This window comes from Lepisosteus oculatus, chromosome 3 (genome assembly GCF_040954835.1).
Source record: "Lepisosteus oculatus isolate fLepOcu1 chromosome 3, fLepOcu1.hap2, whole genome shotgun sequence".
Classification (NCBI taxonomy): Eukaryota; Metazoa; Chordata; class Actinopteri; order Semionotiformes; family Lepisosteidae; genus Lepisosteus; species Lepisosteus oculatus.
The window spans coordinates 52,339,324-52,363,899 of record NC_090698.1 but is presented as its reverse complement, the minus strand read 5'-3'; the positions used below and the strand labels follow the sequence as shown (position 1 = coordinate 52,363,899).

General features: G+C 34.4%; 1 protein-coding gene across 4 annotated transcripts in view; it reads left to right on the top strand.

Annotated features, from left to right (window-relative positions):
* The window catches only part of prdm6 (PR domain containing 6), a 65,360-nt gene that overhangs the window by 20,311 nt on the left and 20,473 nt on the right, over positions 1 to 24,576 (top strand). For all 4 annotated transcript variants that reach the window (XM_069187231.1, XM_069187233.1, XM_006626936.3 and 1 more), the window contains exon 4: positions 22,444 to 22,571. In XM_069187231.1, the coding sequence (XP_069043332.1) occupies positions 22,444 to 22,571 (128 nt within the window). The remainder of the gene's footprint in view (positions 1 to 22,443; positions 22,572 to 24,576) is intronic.

Genomic DNA, 24,576 nt, shown 5'->3' with positions numbered 1-24,576 from the left:
ACCAATTTAAAGAAGCTGCATCCGAGTTTCCTGCTTCAGAGAACACCCCTTATTGCTTCAAGATAAATTCAGATTACAAGGGTATAATGATACGGTTTTTATTAGAGACTTTAAAGATATTTATTTCTTTAAACACTTATTCTTTCATGGAAAACTAAGATCTACTGTGTTAGCGAGTTATATCATAAAATCAAAGTTTAATTTTAACACATCTACCTCAGAAATAGTATAGGTACTGTAAGAGGAATACAGTTCGTTAGGCAGTGGTGGTTTTATCTTAAATACTGTACTATGAAACATTCCTTTTTTGGTAAATTCAATCATGGATGTCTTTATAACATTTTCGTCTTTTTCTTTTCCCAGTGGGCAAACTGCCCACTCCATAATAAATTAAGCAAATCTGTAGTTTGACAGCTGGGGAAACCAGACTTTGTGCACTTTATTTTATTTCATGAGTAAAAAAAAAACGAATTCAATAATCTCTAATTAACTCATAATACTGTTTTAAGCTAATTTACATTATATTAGAAAAAGCATTAAAAGTTTAAAATGTAACAAAGTAAGATTTTGTAATGAGAGAAATTATTCTGAAGGATATGGCACTAAAAGAACAATATCTATTTGTAAAATAATTCCTTTAATTTCTTACATTTTAGGTTTCTTGAGTTCCCATATCATTTCCCATTTATTACAGTTCCACACATATGTAGACATCTGCTTGACATTGGTGCTGCATGCGATCCATAGCCTTCTCTGTGCGGCATCTCCAGGTCTATCTGAGGCTTTTCCATTACCTCACATCCTGCCCCTACACCTGTGGGTGTTCATGGGAAATGATAAAGTGTCCATGCCACAGGCCAGGATAATTCTTTTTATATGGCATAAGCCAGCATAGAGGTGACATGTTTAGCATTGGTTCACTGACTCGGAAAGCTACATAATTAGTCATTTAAGTTATTTCATGGCCCATTTCGCCTCAGATCCTAGGGTTTATTGTGTAAGAAAGCATCTGCACAATTCTATTTTTTTTAAGTATCACTGTTAACCATATGCTTTTGAAGGGAACAATACATTTCCTCTTTAATAGAAAAAGGTGATACAAAATCTGGAAATGTTCAAATTTAAGTAATGGTGAGCGATCACTCTACTAACTTTGTAAAGAAAACAGAGACTTTCTTGGTATTTATGTGCTGCAATTGATATCAAGATAATTTTCTCATTTAATGTGTCTGGCAATAAAGGCCTGAAAAAATATTCTTACCATGCCTTGAACCAAAATATTATCCCTGTTATTAATGAACTGCTGATCTCTGGGGATAAATTCATCTTGATTCTTAGTGTTTCCTTTTATTCTGCTTAACATCACATTGTAATAGGCCCAGCTTGTAGGAATGCACACAGTGTGCATTAATGGCAATTGATCTCAGGCATTTGAATATTGTAAATGGCATACAGAAAGACTTGTATAGGAAAATGGAAAACTAGACAATATTAAAAATTGGATGGTCACACATCCATCTTAGTGTATATTGTCTTTCAGACTTAATCCTTTCCCCTTTGCCTTGCTATACTACTTATCATTCTGATTCTAGTGATAGTCAAAGTCAGCGCACATGGCCTAAGATTTCACACAGAAGCTGTCAAGTGTTGTAGCTTCTCTTAAAGTTCAGCTGCATGGAACCACTGACAGAAACACTGATCCTTAGAATTCTCTGCTGAGTTTTCTTTCACTTTAGATTTCAGTTCAGTGAAACTGTTAACAAATATACCTGTGCTTTGAATTCCTCACTGATAAATCACTGACAAGTGTAACTATCTGCAGGTCTCCACTCAAAATTGCTGACAATTATACAAATTCTGATACTTCTGCTCTGAGAAATGGCTAACATGTACTGCATGTTTGCCTGTGTCATTTTGCCAGAGACATCTGGGTCTTGGCAGCTGTTCACACAAAGAGAAAAACATCAATTTATATACAGTAACAAGGGAAATATTTCTGGTATATTCCATTTTTATCACATATTGCAGATGAATTGATCTTTAAAATTTAAAGTTTAAAATCAAGAAGGTGCTGCTGGGTTTTTTTCAAGAAAGATTGCCACTAATTAATCTTCACTTTCATTCTACTATACTGTATGAGCTACTGTAGGTTACTAATTGTATACATGGTAAAAGGAACAATTGTTGTTTGTAGTTCATGAATAACATTTCACATACAGTATGTGTTCAGAACCAAGAACTAACAAATACTAACTAAAACATTCTTCTCATTAGGAAATATTGGTGATAAAAGCTTTAACTCAGATGTTTAGGTCAGTGACAATTATTTGATTTATCTGGTCATTACATCTATTAATCGAGCCAGTAAATTTGAATATTAAATATGTTCTACTGTACTGTTAATATGATATAATGGATAATGCTGAGTACTTGTAAGAGTATAAGAAACTCAACAGATATGCTTTTTTGGCAATTGAATTTACTTTATAATAACATTTTACTAAGAAAGGAGCTAAAGTAGAGCTACTGTACCTATTTTGACCCTATGCAGTTGGTCTAATGCTACATTAGTGTGAATGGGAAATTGCTAAGAGTGCTGTGAAATAGAGCACAGCTCAAGCTTTTTGTGCAGCTCAATTTTTTCCCCCATAAACATTATTAATGATAGAGATTTATTTGTGTTAGATAATGGAAGTAATTTGCTATAAAAAGTATTATTTAAATATATTTGTCAGAAAGGAATGCAAGTTATATAATATAATAGTGACAAGAGGACATGGGCATGCAAAAGTATATACTTAGTCTGCCATTAGCAACAAACACTTCAAGATGCCTTATCAACCCTAAGGGTCACTTTTGTCTCGATCCCCCTGATAATGGCAGCACAGGGGGATACAGTTATGTTCATGACACGGTTCGATTAAAGTTAAATTTAAGTTTCTCAGACAATCCATCATCTACTTTTCTAGATTATTTGGCAGTGCTGTTTAATAGCATGTCATGTATTTGAAATGCAAGCAGAGCTTATTTGGCCCTGAAGTAAGCCTGAGCCCTGTGACATTTTCAGTCAGCTGCTTAAGGAGTACTGCCTTTGCAACATAGTTCTCTAAAAATGTGTGAGAGAATATTTGGTTTTGTAACTTTTTTGTATGTTTTTAGAATTGTTTTAGTGCTTTGTATGTACTGTTCTCCAAAGCATTAGGTTCACTAAATAATTTAAGCTACAATATAGTGACTGGATTCTACAGCCAGAGTACAGGTAATGTCTAGCCTGTTTTTAGTGTAAAAAGATAACACTAGTGCATAACACTAGTCTAGTGCATCTGACAGTTTTGTTTTCTCTCTAATAATTGTCCAAATATGAACGAAAAAAGTTTCGCTCAATGAAAAATATGTGATGAATTTTCTTTTGTCTGCTCTGATTATTGTCTGCAAATTTTATTCTTATTAGGTTGTGACATATTCTTATTAAGGTGACAGCATTAAAATGATGAATAGCGAATGTTAAGTTTCTTGAATTACATCCTTACTTTCACAGCACAACAGTATGTCTCACTTGCAAAGCACTAAATGAAACAGCTCTGTGCTTCATACTGTCTATGTGTGTGTGAATGAATGGAACCTTCTGTACAGGAAACAACAGTAAGAGTCTCGGCTTCTTTTAAATGTTTTTAGGATATACAACATCACCATTCTTAAGATGGCCTTAAAGATAAAACACATTAAGTAACATTCTGAAGTCTTGTGCTTTGTGTCTGTACTGACACCCTGTGGCATTCCCCTAATGGCATAACAGTTCCACACTTTAAGGTTTTGCGTAAACATTGTGATTTGTTTCTTTGAATTAAATATTTTAAAAGAATTTGTGTTTTTCCCCAACAGCAAATAGCTGTAGGCAAATAAATTTAAGTCTATTAAATACTTTTTGTAAGAGGTATCCTTACCAACAGTGTCTTTTATATGTCCAGATTTAGTCAAGACAATTTTAATAAAATTGTGGTTGTTTTCAATGGAGATTTGCTGAAAGTTCCACACCAATATGTCATCTGGTTTTAAGATGTGGATAGTGGTAGTTCAACAGTACAGTATCTTTCAAAGGATCTGCTTGGAAAATAATTATCTAATACATTTAGAATGGCTACCATTATTTAGCCATGCCATTATTTGTCATTATTTTTTAGACTCATTTTGGACAAAACTTTTCAACCTTTTTTTATTCAACAATTTTTAAATAGGCTACTGTGTTTATATTCTGTATATTCCAAAAACATGTAGAAACACACACATACTGTATGTTGCACAAAACAATACAACTGCAATAAAAATAAGCATTGTGCTATGAGGAAATATTTGATACAGTACATTTTCAATGTAGGAACAATTTTCAATAACAAACAATTCCTTTCTTCATTATTCTCCCCATCACAATTGTTATATAAAATAAGAATACTCAGTTTTTCTCAATTAAGAACCATGAGTTTTTCACATCAGGTCAAACTGCTATGAACTCTGCGACATACACGGGAGAATAAGAGGGTATACAGTAGGTAACAGATATGCGTAATCTAGTAAATTTTTATATACTTGTATTAACACTGTATTGTTTCTGGTTTTGCCTGTTCATTCCTAATCTTTTACTACATAGCTCACACTTTAAAAACATAAGGTTTCAAAATTGATCTTGTTTTCCTAGTTTTGTGAACTTAAATCAACTTAATCTTTAGGCAAACTCCCACACACTTTCAAACCATTCAACTCTTAACACCTCACAGGCCATACAGCTTTGTGCCAGAGATTCAGCGCCATTTGGAGAAAAGGCATGTCTCTCACCAACAGCACCACGTGCCGTCAAGCCTCCAGAAAGATGCAGGGGCTGTTGTGTTGCTGTGACCCAAGACAGTCCTTGTGAACTTATCCCACCCCTTCCTCGGCTCAGTCAGTTGAGTGCTGCAGCTGGGGGAATCCTGGTCACAGCTGACCTGACCATATTATATTATGATGTAGTTATTCTATTCTGATGTATTATGGTTCCATCTGACACTTGCTGATGAAAATTTTAGGAACCCCAACTAAAGGCATGTCAGGGCTCTACAAGCATGTGGCATGTTTTCTATAAGGTGGTGAATTATTTTCAGCCAAGTCCCATTCTATTATTCCAGAAGACAGATGACTTTCGGTTGAGGCTGTGATAAGGGTAAAGGTGTGTGTAGTTGGCCTGCACATCTCACAAGTTCAACTAGTTTTCAATGAAGGTGGGATCTGGGAATTGTTCTGACCTGGGAAGGATATGGAACTCAGTTCCCTGCTTCTCAGTCCAATCATGCATTGCCATCTATTGAGCAAGCCTATTGTTTTTGTACTACAGCTTTCCAGTAGTTTGAAGGGGGAGCATGTGTGCACACGTGTACAGGAGAAAGAATAAATATGGGACAGAACAAAGCAGAATGTTAACTTCCAACTTAGAGCATAAGGAATATGGACAATAAATTGTTGCAATAATAATATTTTCTATGATTCATAATGCTTTGAATATGGAGTGAATAGTTCTACTGATATACAAAGAAAAAAAGGTTTAATTCAAATAAGAACCGATAACATTTTGCAAAAGAGAATGCACCCAAGGGCATGTTTTGCTAGCGTTGAATTTCATATATTTCTCTGCAAAATATCCCCCTGGTAGCTGTTAGCAGCTATGCAAACTCTAGTAAATCTTCATACAGTATCACTGTATTGTCATTCGTTTTTACCTTTTCAGTCCTAATCATCGGGTTCCAAAATTGAACTTGTCTCAGTAGTTTTGTGAACTTAACTGAAATTAATCTTTAGGGAAAGTCTTTGATAGGATAGTGAGACAGAAAAGTGCACTCAGTGTTTATAAAACAAGAATATATAACATATTTAGCAGTTATTCAAAATTGGCTACATTGTAAAGTATTTTGAACACAGATACATATATTATTTTCTTTTGCACACTGTGCTGCGATTTACAAATAAAATTTGGTTTCTAGAAGCAGATTTCTAAATAGCAACTTTGAATTGAAAACCCAGCTTGAACGTTTGTGTACTGTGCTTTCTTTTTTGCATCAGCTATCATACTGTGTAACTGATGCAGTAGCACGTATTTAGCATATCTAAGCTCTGTACCTCTGTCTGTGCCAACATTATTTGTACATCACTGCTAAGTGTTTCCTTAGATAAGTTACAGAATTCCATTATCCAAATTGTTACACGTGTGACAGAGGTTGACCTTTAGTCATGTCAATCCTTTTTGCGAAGGCCTAAAGGCTCCAGTCTAATGGCTCAAAGTCTGATTTACTCACTGTAATAAGGGCAGGGGGTCAAGCAATTGTCAGCCAGTCTGTACACACTCTCCTCTGAGCCTGGTCAGAGGCTGTTAACACACAGCTTTTCAAAGTGAATTTACAACCGCCATCAGTGACAGGGGCCAATCAGTACACCATAAATGTCAGTTTAGTGAGATTGAGCAGTAAGTAAAGCACTGACAGGACACTATTGGCTGGAATCAATTGCTGAAGGTTTGACTTAGAGTTGCAATCTCTCCAGTACCAGTAATAGGAAAAGTAAACATGAAGGCAAAAAATGCCTTGACGGTGATTTGCATTTTCACTGGTGGTCTTATGTATTTAAGAGTGCTTTTGTGTAAAATAAAAAAAACCCTTAGATGAGGCTCTACTAGAATTTAGTGTTACCTCAGATATATTGAAATTTAAAATTATACATATTATTTTCCCTTTAAAAATGTGTTTAGTGTTTACTAATGCCACATGATTAAAGCAGCACTTAAATTATCAGTAAACAAACATTAAGATACTGTATAAAGACAGTCAGACCATCTGTCCATCACCAGTATGTGTAAAACACGTAATATTTTGACATGGCTCACCTGTTATTCTTTTTAAATCATGCTACCCTTGTACTTTTACATGTTCTATCATTTTAATACAAAGGAGTATTTTGTGCTTTTTAAAAATAATTCAATAACATTTGCTTGATTGATTCAAAAAGAAAACAAAAGCATGCTGTCCTTGGCTATTATGTTTTTAAATGGAAATAAAGAAAAAGTAATAACCATAAATAATAACCAGCATTGTAAATACCAGAGTCTGGCCATGTGTTTGCTAAGTCTGGATTAAAAATAACTGAGTCTACTGTGTTGAGTTCAGGATTGAGAACTGTGGCGGCACAATAAACAGTGCAACACACATTTTAAAGGCCCATCCAAAATCTCTGTGAGGTAAATGTCCTGGCGATTGTGTGAGTGTCCTTACCTCATAATGATAAAAAGCTGAATTCCAAGGCTCGTTTTACTGTTTCTCCACCAGTGACGGAGAATAAGATAAATAATTATTCAGTTTCTTACACACATGAAGAATAAACAGTATGGTCAAATTTGTTTTTTTTTTCTGTTTGGTGACACATTATATGCTTCTTTGAGAGATCTCTACCACGTTTAATGTTTCTCAATGTGTTTGTTGCCTTGCTTTGTGACTAAGAATTGTTGCATTTGTTGCAGTTTATGTCTGACATAACTGTTTATGTTTAACTACACAGTAAATGAAATCTAAGAATGGTTACAGTGGAGGGCCTGAGGCAATATTTTTAAGGAAATTACATCATTTGTTCTTTCATTTGAACAGTGTTTAGAAGATGCATTTATAAATATTTCCACATTAAATAAGTGCATGATATATGGCAGTGCTGTTTATTATCTTTCACTTTGGCAACTTTTATTCAAAAAAAACATCTTGCCTTACATGAACTGCTCAACATTCATATTACTTAATGAATAGTATTGAACTCTTCTTGTGATAAAATTTAGCAATACAAAGCACATTTTCCTTTCTGGTTTATATTACATAAAATGTACAAGAAAGTCCTATTACTCAAGGCCATGTTGCATATTATAAAAGTAAATAATTGTGAATAACAATATTTTAGTATTCATAAAAAATAAATACATATAATATATACTTGCATATATTTCAAAGTGACTTTTAATTCTGTTTGGGTTTACAGACTACCAGCTGCTTTTATTGGTTCTTTTTGTATTGTCCACCAAAGCACAAAACACATGTACTTGCTTTCATTCTGTAGCAGTTTCTGATAAAGAATGCAGTCTGCTGTATTGGTGAACTGTTTCCTCAGAGAAAGCAGTAAACTGGGTGCATTGTTCACTGGGGCACCGGGATTGCTGCGTAGAGCTCATCACTGTGCGTTTAACACTAATTTTAGCTGGCTGCTTTTAAACGATGAACAGAGCTTCATTGATTACTGATGTGGTCTCATCAGCTAGAGGAACGAGCTCCCACCTTAAAGGTTTGCAGTTCTTTCCCCCTCGATTGAACTAAGGAATGCATGCTGTGTAAAATTCAGTTTTCTTTGAGGACTCTGGGCATGAGGACTGACCGCATGAGTGTACGTCACTGTTCATATAAATTAGCTTTGATAATGTTTTTTTTAACTTCTGTGATTTTTTCATTGTTACGTTTAAACATGTAAATACTATATATATTCTGTATGTGTATGAAGGAGACATAGAATTTAATATGTGCAAATCAAGGCAGCTATGAAAAACAGTTGTGTTTGTGTGCTGTTCAGCCAGGAGAATTCTCCTATTAGTGAAACTTCTTTAAAAAGTTAAAACCTTTATGACTTTATTTAAAAATTCTATTTTGTAACACCTAGACTATTTAGATAGTTTAGACTATTCTAGACTATTAGTTTAGCTGACTATTCAAAATAGTCAAATGCAACTTTATTAACTCTGTCTTAGGTCATTTCTCTAAGAAAGAAATTAAACTCACTCTATCATGCACAGTGCTAAAAAAGTGATCCTGTCAAGATGTTTGGTGGTAATACATAGACATACTATATTTTGAAAGGTTGAAAAGTGAATATTTGAATAGGAAAGGCTGTTTTGATTATAGAAAATTCTGTTTTGCTTTCATAATTTAATATTGTAATTGATTAATATGTACTGTTAGAATGTATAAATCTGGGTGAAGCTTAAGTGTTTCTTGCTTTTGTCTTTTTTATATAAACAATCTATATTATATATCATTATTTAATTTAAGTTGTACCTGATGCTCAGGACCAGTGAAGTACAATGGCTCAGGCTTCACCTAGGCCCTTTAAGAACAAAAGAAAGTACTCTGACAGAGGTCTGCGCTTTCTATAATACTTCCTGTCTTCTGAAGCTGCATGTTACACCACGTTGTACAGTTGCATTGGTTTACTAAGAAAATCCATCTTAGATCAGCAAATTAACTTCGAATTTAGACTTTAGCAGCATTTGAACCAGGTTTTCAGGATGACTAGGCTGGGGGGAAATATTTACCCACCTTTCCTACTTTCTGTGATAATATTCCTTGTTTTTAAAATCATAGTTTAGATTAGGATTTGTAATTTCATGGAATTATATAAAACCGGAACTGAGGTGAATTCATAACAGCATGTAGTGATCTTAAAAGAAAATAGTCTGTGCATAATTTGTACAAAGCATTTGGTGATTATAAAGCAGCCACTGCTGAATGCATGTGAGAAAATCATATCTGAATGGGAGATTTGATAACTCCTTGTTCACGTATGTTTACTAAAATTGTTGGTTCCAAGTTTGAGATGCTAAAACATTTTTGTTTAAAAAATAGTGGCACATTATGAACTGGTACCATAATCCTTCAACGTTCCTGCTACCCATTTTTTTTTCTTAGGAAAATGTTTGCATTAGGTTTCATAACTAAGTTTAACATGTGCTAAAGAGATTTGACTTTTTTTAGAAGTCTAATGTTATTGGTTTTGCCAAGTCTGGTGTCCACTGAGTATTTTTTGGCTCCTTGACCTTTAACTTTATTTCAGGTCAGCCACCCATATCATTCTATACAATGACAGCCAGGACAACAACTCATTTAGCTTTTAGGACATCAGCAGTAAGTGTAAGAATCCATTAAAATGCTGTATGCAAGGATTTATAAATTAGGCAATTTCCTTGATTATTGCAATCATTTACAAAATTGATTGTCTCAGCATGCTATAGACAGATTTCAGCATTGGCAATTGACAGCGTTCACCTCTTGTAATATACACAGTCTCTCCTCAATAAAGTTGGATGCCATTATACAAAAGGTTGTTTAGCATTTGCAGACATCTCAAGGTCAGATATGCTTTGAAATTAATAATAAAAAAGGCAGCTCTATTGATATTTAGGGCTAGTGAGGGGTAAGCCTCTCTGAGTAGTCAGTTGGAAAGGCTTTTTTTCAGCTCAGCTATAATTTGCTTCCAGATGACTAGAAGATTTGTTTTAGCCCACACTTTGTCTTCTCTTTGTGATCTGTATTGAAAGGTAAATAATTTCCGCAAATCACAATGGTAAATATTTATTTGATTGAGGATGCCGAGTCAATAGAGTGCTTTGTTGGTAGGTTTCAAAGCACTTACAAGCAAATAGACAGAAAGTATCCTGATTTTGTTAATTAATGGTAAAACTAATGAAAGCGGTGGTAACAAGCCAGAGTCCTTGGCTTTATTTAAGTGTGACTATGGTGTCCTTGTGATACAATGAACTCCAGCAGTAAGCCAAAAGTCAATTGCTTAAAGCATGACTGGAGACATATTATATCAGCATACTGTATACTGTATTAAATACACAAATATAGAGAAGCATAATATCAAACAATGTTTATAACTCAGAATTGCAGGACATTCTTTTATATGGGACAAAATGTGCAATGTGCAAATTAATATAAGAAAACTTCATTGAAGCATTAATTGCAACCAAGAATCATTTTTATAAAGACAAAGTTTAACATCATACATGTCTAAGCCCAACAAGGTTTTATATCCAGAATAAGGAGTTTCCTCTTTAGAACCTGACACTATTTATAAAATGTATTTTATTAAATATTGCTTGTAACAGTTGATCTATAAAATTCCTATACCTCTGGTTTTATTTTTATTTTAAGACCTACACCCCAGATTGGTTAATTTATCTGATATGTACAATCTCTCTAGAAATACAAGGTCGTGCATTTGTTTATGTGTTGACAGAATGTTGTTTCAAAGGTAGTGTTTGCAACAAAGGTGGTGTTTTCAGCCTTTTCTTTTAGCTGCAGAAAAAAGTAAATGACTTTTATAGAGCATTAGCAGTGTTTTGCTCAGGGCAATGGAGCACCATTTTGTAGATTATATTGTTGCAATAGTTATCAGTCAAAATGTGTTTCTGGAATGCTTTGCAATATATTACAGCTTTAGCAGGAAAGCACCTAGCAATGACAAAATGATTCCTGGAGGCATTTTTACCAAATTGTCTTGTCCATTTCTGCGGTGAGTGCCTCAGTAACCCATTGACCTTCAACAAATGATCAGTAATTAAATTAGCACAGCTCTCTCTTTTTAGATAATGTATTCCTTCCTTTCTCTTTACATTTTGGTTTTTACAGATAATAAAGTAAATTTCTGTTTTTTTTGTGTTGCTTCTTACTAAAAGCTGTTCAGTTCAGAGTTACAGTTTATATTCATATACCTTTTCTTCCTTTCTTTTTTCTTCTGATCATCTAAACATGTTGATATGTGATCTTGAAGGTTAATGAATGCACTAATCATTTGAGTACCTACACATAGAACTCTTTATATTTATTCATTTATTTCCAGATTAATTTTGCAGCAAACTAAGCCACAATTGCCTTAAAAATACCACATTTTTGGACAAAAATACCACACATAAGACTCAGCATTGATAAGTCACTTTCTGGTTCCCTTATTTGTAGCCAACAGAATAGGTATTTCCATTAATTTAAGTCATTGGAGAAGGGATTATTAGCATTTAAAAAATCATCATTTAAATTGCTTAAAATCTTTGTTATTATTATTCCACTTTGGAATTGTGTTTTTCACTTCTTGGTTCATAGCTCTGAACCCTGTGACTTCACACGGGGAAAAATGAGGAAGAATAGGCAGATTCCTTCTTCCCATCCACCTCTGAGACTCTCATCTTATCACATCACACCCATACCTGTGGTTCAGAGCCAATTGCAGGAGAGAAGTGTTCTTCAATCTTTTTTGTTATTTTTATTTTTGAGGGTACCGGTGTCTTTGCATAAATCTAAAATGTTTAATGTCAGTTTATTTTGTCTTTGGTATAGATCTGGGGTTCCCTGCTCTGGTTGCTGGGAACTGTTGTGTCTTCTGGTTTATGCTTCAGCCATGTACATAGTGACAGACAAATTTATTTCATTCTTTTTTCTACATTTTTAAATTTGTTTTCAAATTTAAAAAGATTAAATGAGATTTCTACTTAATATTAACCCTGTGCAGCTTTCTGAATTTTAGAACTGACCTGGTGTGTTGCTGAAATGTAACCAATCTGACTGCTGCAGAAGGACAAATACTCATTTTGGGAGCATCTGATGTGTGGCGATGGTGAACTGGTGCTCGGGGGGCATAGAAAAGGCGAACAAGTCCAAGGAGTCCAGGGGGGAAATCAAGGGTTGAAGTCCAAAAGTCCAAATCTGGGTGATCCAGTCGAGACAAAACAAGAGAGTTAAAAGCTGGAATGGGATCCGGTACAGGGACAGGGAATGAAAACGGGATGATGAGGCCAGGCGCGCCGAGCCCCAGACTCAGCTGGGTCAGGACGTCGATAATATGCCTGTGCCCTCAAGCTGCAGACATAGGGCGACTTGATGGTAGGCGGGCCTCTGGGCGTCTGTCTTCCAATGCAGAGCCCAGAGTAGCGAGAGCGCCAGGCTTAAATAAGGAGGGGCAGGATTGGGGGCAGGTGCAGGTAGTTAGCACAATAAGAAAGAGCTGGAGAGCCCTTAATGGGGAGGGATAACAATGGTGACAGTTGGAAGCAATACAAATTGAAATAGGGTAAATTAGAAACTCAGAACTGGGTGCAAAAACAAAAACAAAAATCTAAACAAGCAAGCAGACCAGTTAAAGGTATGGGTATGTTCTCCTAATGTAGAGATCAGCTGGAAGAAAACCATCATAAACACAGTGTCCGTGTTTTGATTGATGGTACAAAGGTCTTTAATAGACTTTTGATCTTGATCGTTCCTTCTATCCATTATCTGAAAGCTACTTATCTCTGGTAAGGTTGGCAGCAACCCAGAACCTTTTTTCTTTAAGCATATGATCTACTGGGTATTATGCCCTCAATGGGATACCAACCCATTGCAGGGCACACACATTAACATACAGGTATGGACAATTTATGAAGAAATTGGAGAACCCATGCAAACATGGAGAAAATTCCACACACAAGGTTCCCCAGTCCAGAATGTATCCCAGGATCCAAGAGCTGTGAGGCAGCATCATTAAACACCATGCCACCCAGATTTGTGAATATTAGTCAGACACTACACAGTGTTTTCATTAGAAAAAAAGAACTGTCTAAAGAGAGGTCCAAGTCTGCGTATATTATGTCAAGACATGCAATAACAGACTGCTGTTTCCCCCTTATTAGGGCTCATCAGCTGTATCTTAACCAGTGAAAAAAGGCTTAAGGTGTTTTTAAAGAGCAAACAGTTGCTATGAATTCTACTTGTTCATAAACAAAACACTCTAAAACTGCACAGTGTTTCTTGCAAGAATCACATCTATTTTTTACAGCTAATGAATATTAGCTCTCACCAGTTCACGTCACTGGAAAGCAAGACTGTTTAAATAGATTTCTAATTCTGCTTTGCATAAAGTCTCAAGTAGCAGCCATGTACAGCTGTTTCTCATTAGAAAGGTTACAAACAATAGGGGCTTATTACCACAGGTGCCAGCTCCTCAAATATTTTTGATTATACCATGGTTAAACAGGGTGAATGTATTTTTACTTGGTTTGCATTTGGGAGATTGCCAAAGGAATGCCGAATCACAATGCTAAATAACTGTTATGTCTTATCCTGGACTCTGTAGTCAACTTATCTGACTGTTAGTTAATTAAGCTTCAGTTGATTTATTGTTTATCAATGAATCATAAGTAACTGACATCTGAGCAGATAAAGTGTCTGCACTAGACGGCAGCTGCCAAGAAGCCAACTTCACAGAAGCTGTACATTTCGGAAATGGATAAATTTGTAGTTTGGAAATCCAATCCTACAAAAAATATATAAACCTTAAAACAGTATTTGCCCTTAATTTGACTTCTGACAGTAACAGAAAGCGATCCTTTAATGAGTTACATTTTGGTGAGGGTGCCAACCGCAGCAAGTGAACAATTATGTGACTCATATTTAATGACAAGAAGCCGACAGTTTTTTGTTCAACTTAAGATGCCAGAGGAAGGGCTTAATTAAGATTTTCACAAAGGCAGAATCTACATTTATCAAGAATACATTTGACTGGTATCAGTATAGTTTCAAATACTATATACTGAATATTTTCACTGTTCACTATATAACTATACAGTTAATAGTTTCAAAAGTGAAATCTGACTGTCACCACTAAGCATTAACATGTTATGTGTAACATTCTTACCATTAATAAAGCCTTCATTAATAGAAATAAGTGCTTTATTTTTTCTATTACTGTGTAAGTGAGACAAAGAAGTGCTTTGTTAATGTGAATCCATTTGAAGGTGAACACCCTGATGATTTAAAAAAGTTAGTACCTGTGCCTATAGTATCAGCATGGCATAGCTAACTTTGATCAATGAAACAGACATATGTACAGTATGTGTCTCACATGAATACTTTTCATGGTTATGTTGTGAAAAAAAGGAAAATTAATATTCAGTCTCATATTTCATGGTATCTGCTTGCTTACAAAACACTAAAACCATAAAATATGTTCCTTTTAAGACACATACTATACTGTATTTGTCTGTACTTTGGTTACATATATTTCTTTAAAAAAATGAAAATTAACTTTTGTCTGAAACACCCTGAAACAGATTTTAAACACAAAAACATTCTTTGCTTTTACAGTGTTTCTCTATTTTGAACTTTTTCCTGCCGGTGTATCTAATTTTCTGTATTACCTTATGATTTAGTTTAGGTGGAGATCATCCAACTGGTTTCACATACGTCCTTTGTCAGAATTGAAAGTAAAGTACAAAGTTAAAGAGAATCCCCTTTACCCACAGAGTTTCATGGATGACTTTTATTCCAGTTTCTATCAAAATGTACAAGCGGTGAGACACAGATGTTTGATACAGAGTATGTAATGTTTGCTTTTGAACATTTTTAATTAATATCATTGATTAAGGATGTCACTGCCTGTGAAGAATCATGTTTTATGGAGTGGTGTGGTAGATATATTGACAGTGGTTTCTTTATTTTATTAACACAGACTTGCCAATATTTTCTCTTTTTATTATTTTTTAACATTTGTTCTCAATTGTAAAATTTGTTCAAGACAGGGTCAAACAAAGTTTAAATGTCCTATGAAGAACTGAATCTATTTGCTTTGTAAAAATGATATATAAAAACTTCAGTAGGAAACGTTACATATTCAGACATACGATACTTTGCGATATTAATACCATATTTTATTTAATTAATCAAAAGGAGGCAGCCACTTTAATTTACTTTTGTCAGGAACATTAAGTATACAGCCACAGCACTTGATAGTGTATAGATATAAAACAATATGAACATCATTAAAAGTATTAATCTACAGTACCAGGAACTACAGTACTAGGAGGCTTCTGCCTTTAGGTGTACTGTATGTTTCTCTTTGTAGACTTAGAAATGTGAAATGTGTACTTCTTTTTCTGAGAGAGATTCTGAGTATCAGCAGTTTAACAAACATCTGTATCCATTACAAGGTACAGCAGAAATTGGCTTACAGTATATGTGTGAAATGTTTTCTATTTTATTTTTGTACAATTTGAGCTTTATTTGTTGAGCATTTAAGGAATTTAGTGTGGCAGCATTTTTGAAGGATTCTTAAAACATTTAGATTGTGCTTTATTGGTCAAAATTACTGTCTTCTCTTGTGCTCAAGGGCCTTTATATAAGCTGGAGTAGAGATTTGAGGAGTGAATTGCCATATGTTCATGTTCATTGGAATTCTTATCGGAAGCTATTATGAATGGTAGTTTAAGGAATTATTGTTGGTTATGAAATAATTTAAGTCATGTTGTTTCCAATTGATACATTAAAGTGTAATATTATCTTATCTGAAATTGTAAGGACATTTTTGCAGGCAGGATAAGGCATTGAACTTTCTCTTTACAGGATTTTCATGCTTTCTGTTGAGAACTTGTCAGTTTGAAAGAACTGGCCTGAAATTTAAATCCATATACAATTGTTCAAACATATTTTGTGGACCACAGATATAATTTATTTAGATCACTACAAAATAGTTTACAATTTAATCTCTTTGTACACACTAAAGTAAACTATGGTAATTAGTCATAAAAACATAAGAAAGGTTACAATCAGGAGAAGGCCATCTAGTCTATTTGTGTACTAGTCTTTATGTCCATTTTTCTTTACGTGATCTCTGTTGATTAAAAAAAAAACTAATTTTCATTTTATTTTTTTGGTCCTAATGGCTAGCACAAAGTGCAGTCCTGTGATCTGGTAGTGGAAAACACTTGTTAATTGTAATTTAATAAACTCATTTGCATCTATTGAATTATGAGACAATTAAAATCTGTATGTGGCAAATATATCACATACTGTATGGTTCTTAAACTAATTTATAAAGCCATAACCTCCATTTTAGTCTCCAATGCGATGGAGTAAGTCACATGTGTTGTCTGATGTGTTGTCTTTTAACACTTCATTGAAAAGTCAGTCACACCTAATAATGATTATAACTATATATCTTAAGAAGTCAGTCAATGACAGTAAAAGTCACGCCTTGAAATTGATTCTTGAAAATGAGGATTTTGAATATAAATCACTGAAAAACCTTGACTTTTTAATCCAACTCCTGTGTTTCTATCTATACTCATATATGCATTTTATACTTAGGTTTTCCAGACAAAAGAGGAAATAAAATAAATTTGATTGGTGCTATATCATTAATGGACATATTTTATTCTCTCTATTAATATCATAATTTTATTTATTTTTGTTCATACAGTAAAGTTAAATGTGCCAATCCACAATATATGGCTATTGCTTGACTTTGGAGTTGTTATTTATTAGCAATAAAAGTGTCTAAATTACCTTTTGTTGCTTTCATATGGGGCTCATTTTCCTGTACTGACCTATCTTATACAGCCTAATGAAGACATTTCATCATGATATACTTCTGTGTTGATAGGAAAATGAAGTCCATGTGAATCTAATGTCTTCTCTTCATGGTTTATATATTGCACCCAAAACATGTGCACTCTTTTGATCTTTTTTGAGAAGACGTCTGGACAATGCTACTGTGAGGACAGTGCAAGAAAGCAAAACATGAAAAAGAAATAAAAAGGAAAAAACGTTTACAACAAAGCCTGCTTGCTGGCATTGAGCCACTAAACTGAAAAATGGCAAACATGTCACATTTAGCAGCTGGGTGCAGAAATATTTCTCCACAATTCAGGAGGATGAGATTTTTTTTTCACAGCAGGACACTCTGGAAAGCATACAACATCAAAGAGGGTGGGTCCTTCCAGTCAAACATCATATGGTTCCACAGTAAAGCAAAACGAATGAACTGTCAGGACTTTTTTCCAGTGGATACGTTTTTTCTAAGTGAAAAGTAAAAGGTTCAGTGGCTTGTTCTGATCACAGACCAAGTCCTGATAATGAAAAGCTGATTCCCCTGAACGTCTCCCTCTGATCAGCTGGCGTGACATGTCTGAAGGAGACCACACATTGATTGATGGCCCACTCTCTGGTGATGGCCCTGCCGCCCTTGGAGATAAGTGAGATATTGATGGAGAAAGAGGGACGACTACACCCACTCCACTAGTGGGCTCATGGGGCTACCATCTTATCTAAACACGCAACCTTAAAAAAAAGATCTTATCTGCTAAGGAATTTGTAAGATAATTGTATAGTCAATTATTTAAATGAATTGTACCCATTTGGTGACTTAAAATGGTCTGATTTAACTTTTAATGGTATTGAAATACAATGTACATACAGTTATATAGATAAAAATAGCGACTGTACATTGAAATAGCGCCCTCAAAATTTCATAAAATGTGTTTTTTTGGTTTTCAAATAAGTCATAGCATCAGAGTTCTCACATACTGCTTTGTTCCAGACTGTCTGCTCTCATCTGCGCTAGGTTTGTAGCACATATTTTTGTGTGCAAAATATATATAGAAGATATATTTTCAAAATGCTTTTTATCTATTTTTGGAAAGGGGTAACTTGTTCTATATTTGGAAACATAATAAGCATACAAATATTTTACCATTTCAAAGTAGAGTAATTCTCTAAGGGATTTTTAAACTTTCTTAAGGGGGATCTTCTTAAATCCACCATCTACACTAACACTATCATATGAATATTCAGAGGATGAGAATTAAAAAATACTCACACTATTGTAGCAAGTTGGTATTGAAGTGGACACACAGATTGGTATACATTGTCATCTTCCTGTTAGATAAAGCTCAGAAAAAAATGTTAATTGACTAGATTAAGGTAGAAACTGGACATCTGTAGACTAAATTCGAGCTAACTTTATGACTATTACAAGCTGACATCAGTAGATCCACTTTTCACCTACATTTCTTGACTTTTTTCATGTACATGACTGTATGTTAAATTAAAACAAGATTGCTGTAATTGTTTTGACTACACAATGATAATATAATGAACAGACCACTTCTGTCTTAACTGTTGGCAATTGTAGTCTAAATTTAAGCAACACAGCTTGTAACTTTATTGGCAATAACAGAGAAGTGGTTTTTCATACAAGATAGACCACAGGCTCTGCTATGTATTTATTTATAATAGTATTTATGAGTTTTTGACAAAAAGTTTAGATTTCATATACAGTATATTGGATTAGCGTCGAACAATGTAGTAGCTCAAAAAACACAAAATGACAAGTATAAAGTTATGCAATTATACTTTTAATGTAGCCTTAGAATTGATTTGCTTTTTATACTTTGGGATTCAAAGAGACACCTACAGAGTTCTTACTGGATTCCATGCATAGCTCCTTTTTCCTTACTCAATAGCACAAATGTCTAAGTAGTCCTTAAAGTACCCCCTTAAAAATCTAAGATAATTTCATACTTTTAAAGTCCTAATGTTGCTGCTTCAGATGTACCATGTTATGTATGCCTTTCTTTTTCATTCAGTTTGTACATTATCTTGCTTTTCCTAGATTAATTCAAATTGACAAATATAAAAAACAAACCTTTTCAAGAACTCCATATATCCAGTTTAAAAAAGGAGCTAATTTGTTGTGAACAAAAGATATCTGTCATGCTGTCAAAACTGGTAGTTTGACGTTCCAAAAGAAAGCCATAGGGATAAGGGAGGGGAATTAGTCCAGACACACGTACAGAGACTCCGCAAGGTCAGGCGCTCCAAAAATCTGACAAATTCGGCAGATGTCCTGAAACATAGACTTCATGACAAATGATCTGTGAACAAATAAAATGATGTATGTAAAATATCATTATTTGGTCATTTAGTAAGTGCAAAGCCTGTGAAATCAGTAGAGATAAGTAAGTTCATTGACAAGTGTTTGAGAGATCTTTTCAAAACTTATTTTTTAGCATTACATAACATTTTTCAAGAGCTATAATTTTTAATAATGACATAGTTATATCAGCAATTTGTTCATATTAGGAATTGTGCAGTATTAACATGCATTTATGTACTACCACACAGTTGCATTTTTTACTGTTAAATGATGCCAATATAAATCAGGGAATATTATATAATTATGTTTAATTAAAATTGAAAACAGCATTAAAGCATAAATATAAGGTAGTCAGACAAGTCTATCATTCAGAGGATCAGAGTTGCTGTGTCGCACTTTAACTTGAAGCAAAATGTTGGGCCAGATTTATAGCTATATTATAATATTTACAGTCAGTATTCCGTTTTACTTGAAGAATTGTTACACAGAAAAGGTAATGGTAAACATGCAGAAAATAATTTCTTACAACATTCGTATTAACCTAACTGACCTGCCATCATGCTTGAAAAGCTTTTCAGAGCTATGAAGAAAAAGCTGATAAATGGGAGTATTTTAAGGTTGTCAGACTGCTTATTAATCTTGGCAAATGTTTAAAAGGTAATACTGAAGCTAAAACATACATGTGAGCATTCAGAGGCTGGATTTAAACAATTCGTTTTGAGTCTTTCCTCCTCAACAATGAAACACTCATAATGATTTATAGAGATGACCCACTTACATCCTCCTATCTCTCTCCAGGTTAAGCAATACTATTTTATAAATATAGTGCACTGGTAGGATTCCAGATAGCTGTAGACATTAGGAGTGCATTATTAGATATGCTGTTTCGTTTCATAAGACCATCATTTTTACCCTGCTGTTCCATTTTTATTACACTCAGATTCTTTACAATAGTAAGTAGTGCCAGCCAGTCACAGACTGAAGGCAAGAATCTAACTTTTACAACATCCTGTACAAGGCTCAGTTTTTTCATTTCTTTGCGATGGACATGTCTGTTTTGACATTTTGACCTTCTACTTCCAACTAACACTTTATTATTGAGCTGTTGACCATCTCATTTGGTCTAATTTGATTTTTTTTTTTCAAACTCACTTGATTTTTTTTCAATTTAGAATAATCTTCTATTTTGATATATCATTGATATGGATTAATTTTTGTATTATTCAATTGTGTATTCTTCTTGGGTCACTGCTCTATTCCACCCCTACTTTCCATTGCACTCAGCCAACAACTGTGCCACTTGTGGAAACTAATTTTAAACCTTTTTTTAAAAATAAGCATATTCGTTTATTGACATACACATATATTCTAAAGGTAAAACTTGTTATGAGAGACTGACATGTTCCTGCAAGCTTCTTTTAATTTTTTGGTAAGTATAAGCAGCAGTTAATGGAGTTAGATAAGAATTTTAAAATAATTTAAATTAAATTTTAATAAATCAGAGACTGCTGTATTTTTTCAATAGAGTCTGGGCACTTGACTCCTTTGATTTGATATGTTACTGTAAGTATGTGCTTCATAACGCCATATCAGATTTGACCCAAAATGACATAATTCTTAGTCAGTTTAGGTTTCAGTTAGGTACTGTATATGTTACAAAAAATAAATATATGGGTTGATTATTTTAGTGGTCTAAGATAAGACAAACTGAAATATTAGTTAACAAATATGCCAGTCTCCCTAATTTTTCACACCCTGATAGAAATATTTATTAGAAACCCTGCAAACATCAGATCTGATATGGTGACCACTTAACAATGAATGCAGCTTGCTGTGCTGAAATAAACAAATGCTATCCACCAACATGGAGGACTTTGACAACTGTGAACTATAAAATCTAATAAAACAAATTAGATGAGAACTTTGGAATTAAACACCAGGGACTTGTTGCCAAATCTAGAAGAGCAATTTCATAAATTGTACACTACAAAGCAAAGCGTTCTTCACAAGATGTTCATGCTCACATCCATCTAGCATATGCACCTTCCAAATATTGTTTTGATTAAAGCAATCCTCCAGCTTGATCAGTTTTTCCAAACTGCACTTGCTCTTCCATATTGTAGATTACTTCCGGAGAGCATCCATCTAAGTTAGTTTGTCAGAATCCAGTTCTTTCAGCTTTTTTAACTGTGGGAACAACATGTCAAGGATCAGCATTTTCATAATCTCTGGTGGCTTACAAACACAATTCTTATAAAACAATTAGCAAGCGTTAAGTATTATAAGATGAAGTAATATGACACCAGCAGAAGCTGTAGCTTAAGCTATCAACCTCCCATGCCATTCATCCCCATCCTATGGCTGTCTTTTTCTTCTGATCCACATCTGTGGGACAGTTTGACAAGGCCAACAATAAGAGACAACTGTGACTACAGAGGAATAGGAAGAGTGGCAGAACCTGATCAAGTCTTTGCATCAGCACTGCCAGAATTCATTTAGTGCTAAGGAAGATCATACAGTACATGTTGCTGATTGTAATGCTGTCATTTTGCTTTTCATTGTCCGATTTTCCTTTAAAGTACGTCTATGTTTAAAATAATTTAGAAATCTATTCCCTGAATGTTTTTTTTTTGTGAAATCTGAATTTATTTTGGGAATCAATATAAAATGTGTTATTATAAAAAAAGTTTAAAAGTACTTTTGAGAACAAAATACAAATCCTTTAGTCACTGGCATTAAAAGTACTATAAAATCATATTACAATCATTTTATTCATTGTTTCCAGATATCTGGTGCTATATTTTGGAAAGTTGTGTACTCACAAGCCATTAACATTTCGAGGAAAGACGATCTGAAATAAAGCAATTTCAAATATTTCTAGTGTAATCTGAATTGCCCCAGTTATTTACTGAATTAACCCTTTGGCTTATTTTTCAGATTTATGACCAGGAAGGGACATTACAGCACTTTATCGATGGCAGCGAGCCCGGCAAGTCGAGCTGGATGAGATATATCCGATGTGCAAGACACTGTGGAGAGCAGAACATGATGGTGGTTCAATATAGGTATGACATGGTTTGCTGATCTGATTCGCAAACATTTACATGTAGTTGTTGTGAAGTCAGACAAGGATTTTCACCTGTGATACCTGTAACTGAATTGCACTTATTAAGCTCAGAAGACGTTCATACACTAGTTGAATACATAGAGCACAGTAGCACCATCGTCTGCTTCTTCATGAGACATTGAAAGTTACTGAATTGTGTCACCTGTCTGTGATAAGATCAAGTACCACTTTAGAGGTACTGTACAGTAGTTGGACTTGTGCTAAGAAGATTAAACACAGAAGCACAATTTGTTTTCTGCCTGCAAATGTAAAGGTATCTTATTTAGGTACAGTACAGGGACTCAATTTACGTATATAGTATCTTCATGTATGCTAGCACCTCGTGGTATGGGACGCTCATGCTGTGGATGTGTGAGCCATGAGTGTTTATGACATTACAGTCTGGAAGCTCTGAACCATCCAGATCACAGTGATTTCCATCTCTTCAGTCTGTGCTAAAGCGTCCGCTCATTTGACAACTTCAAGCCGAAACAGTAGACCAGCAGACAATTATGTTTTGGCAGTTGGAGCTCGAAATAGATTTTAATATGCCAAATTAAAAGCATTAAGGTCACTGTCTGATACATGTCTAAATGGTTTGGAGACTGTAAAAGTGAACTTTATCATTGCTTCATTATTGGTTATAGATGCAGCTATGTATGAATAAATGCAATTTTGATGATAGCTACAGTATCATTACCTTATTCATTAAAATGTTCTACATGGATAATGTAGATTTAATGAAGTGCATCCATTCAATAAGCAGCTCCACATGACTTTGATAAAATGCATAAATGAAAATTCAAACAGGAATGAAAACAAGAAAGTCACTCTGTGGCTGTGAAAATACTTAAGTTTTGGAGTTTTCTTTTGTATTTACAGTGTATTGGTTTACCATTGTGTTATGTATCAGATAATTCTATTTTATTATGCCCTTAAAACTCATGTTTGTGATTAAAATCTATCACAAAACATCAATGGTTCTATATTTTCCACATCCTAACTTTGTATATCATCTAGAATTAAGGTTCAGATTGAAATCTTTTTACAGCAAACACAATTTTCCAAAATGAAGTGGAGAACATCTTAATGTTCATTTCCAAAAGTCATACCAATATCTGCTATTTAGGTTTACCTGGTGCAAAAGACTTCTGATTAAACAATTTCATTGGATATTAATCTCTCAGAGTGTATTGTTCATTTGTAAGCACAAATATTGGAAAATAGCCAGGACTTCTCCCAGTCTACAGATGATAGTTGTAGGCAAAACTAGGAAAAAATTCTCCAATACTCTTCAGTTCAGCATACAAACAAATTAAGAGGTAACTGTTTATTGAAGTTTTAAATTTAATTTAAGTCATTACTGAGTGTAATTGCGTTTTACTAGAGCTCTCCTCTGTTGAAGGAGAGAGTATGCACGTTGTGTGATCTTTCATAAAATGATTCATTCATTAATATGTTTAGTTTTTGTAAACCATTCTCGTGTACTGAATTACCCGGGAGTCCCCATCGCCCTTTACAACTTTTACCCAGCTAAGGCAGATTTAAAAATCACATACCCACACTAGTCCATGATAGATGAAGACACATACATGAGTCTTAATGAAACTGACTTCCACTTCACAAATAAGATCACAAACAGCAGGGCTGCTATGCTGCGTGGAGAATTGGTACAACACCCAGACTTGCAGGCAACCATCCAGAGATAGACGTCACTGGTGTGTGGTAAGCAATGTATTCCCCATCTGACTTCACCTCTCTCAGGCCTAGTGTTCTCTGTTCAATTGCCCACCACTCATCTCACCCCTCTGGACTTTCATACCACTAATAGTATACCAGTGTGTACTGTACAGTATAAGAAGTTACTGTAAGCAGTCATGGACAACAGTTTTACACTTATTAGGGCTCATCAGTGTGTTTTACCTACCTTTGAGCAGTGAAATGGAAATATAGATTATTCTTTA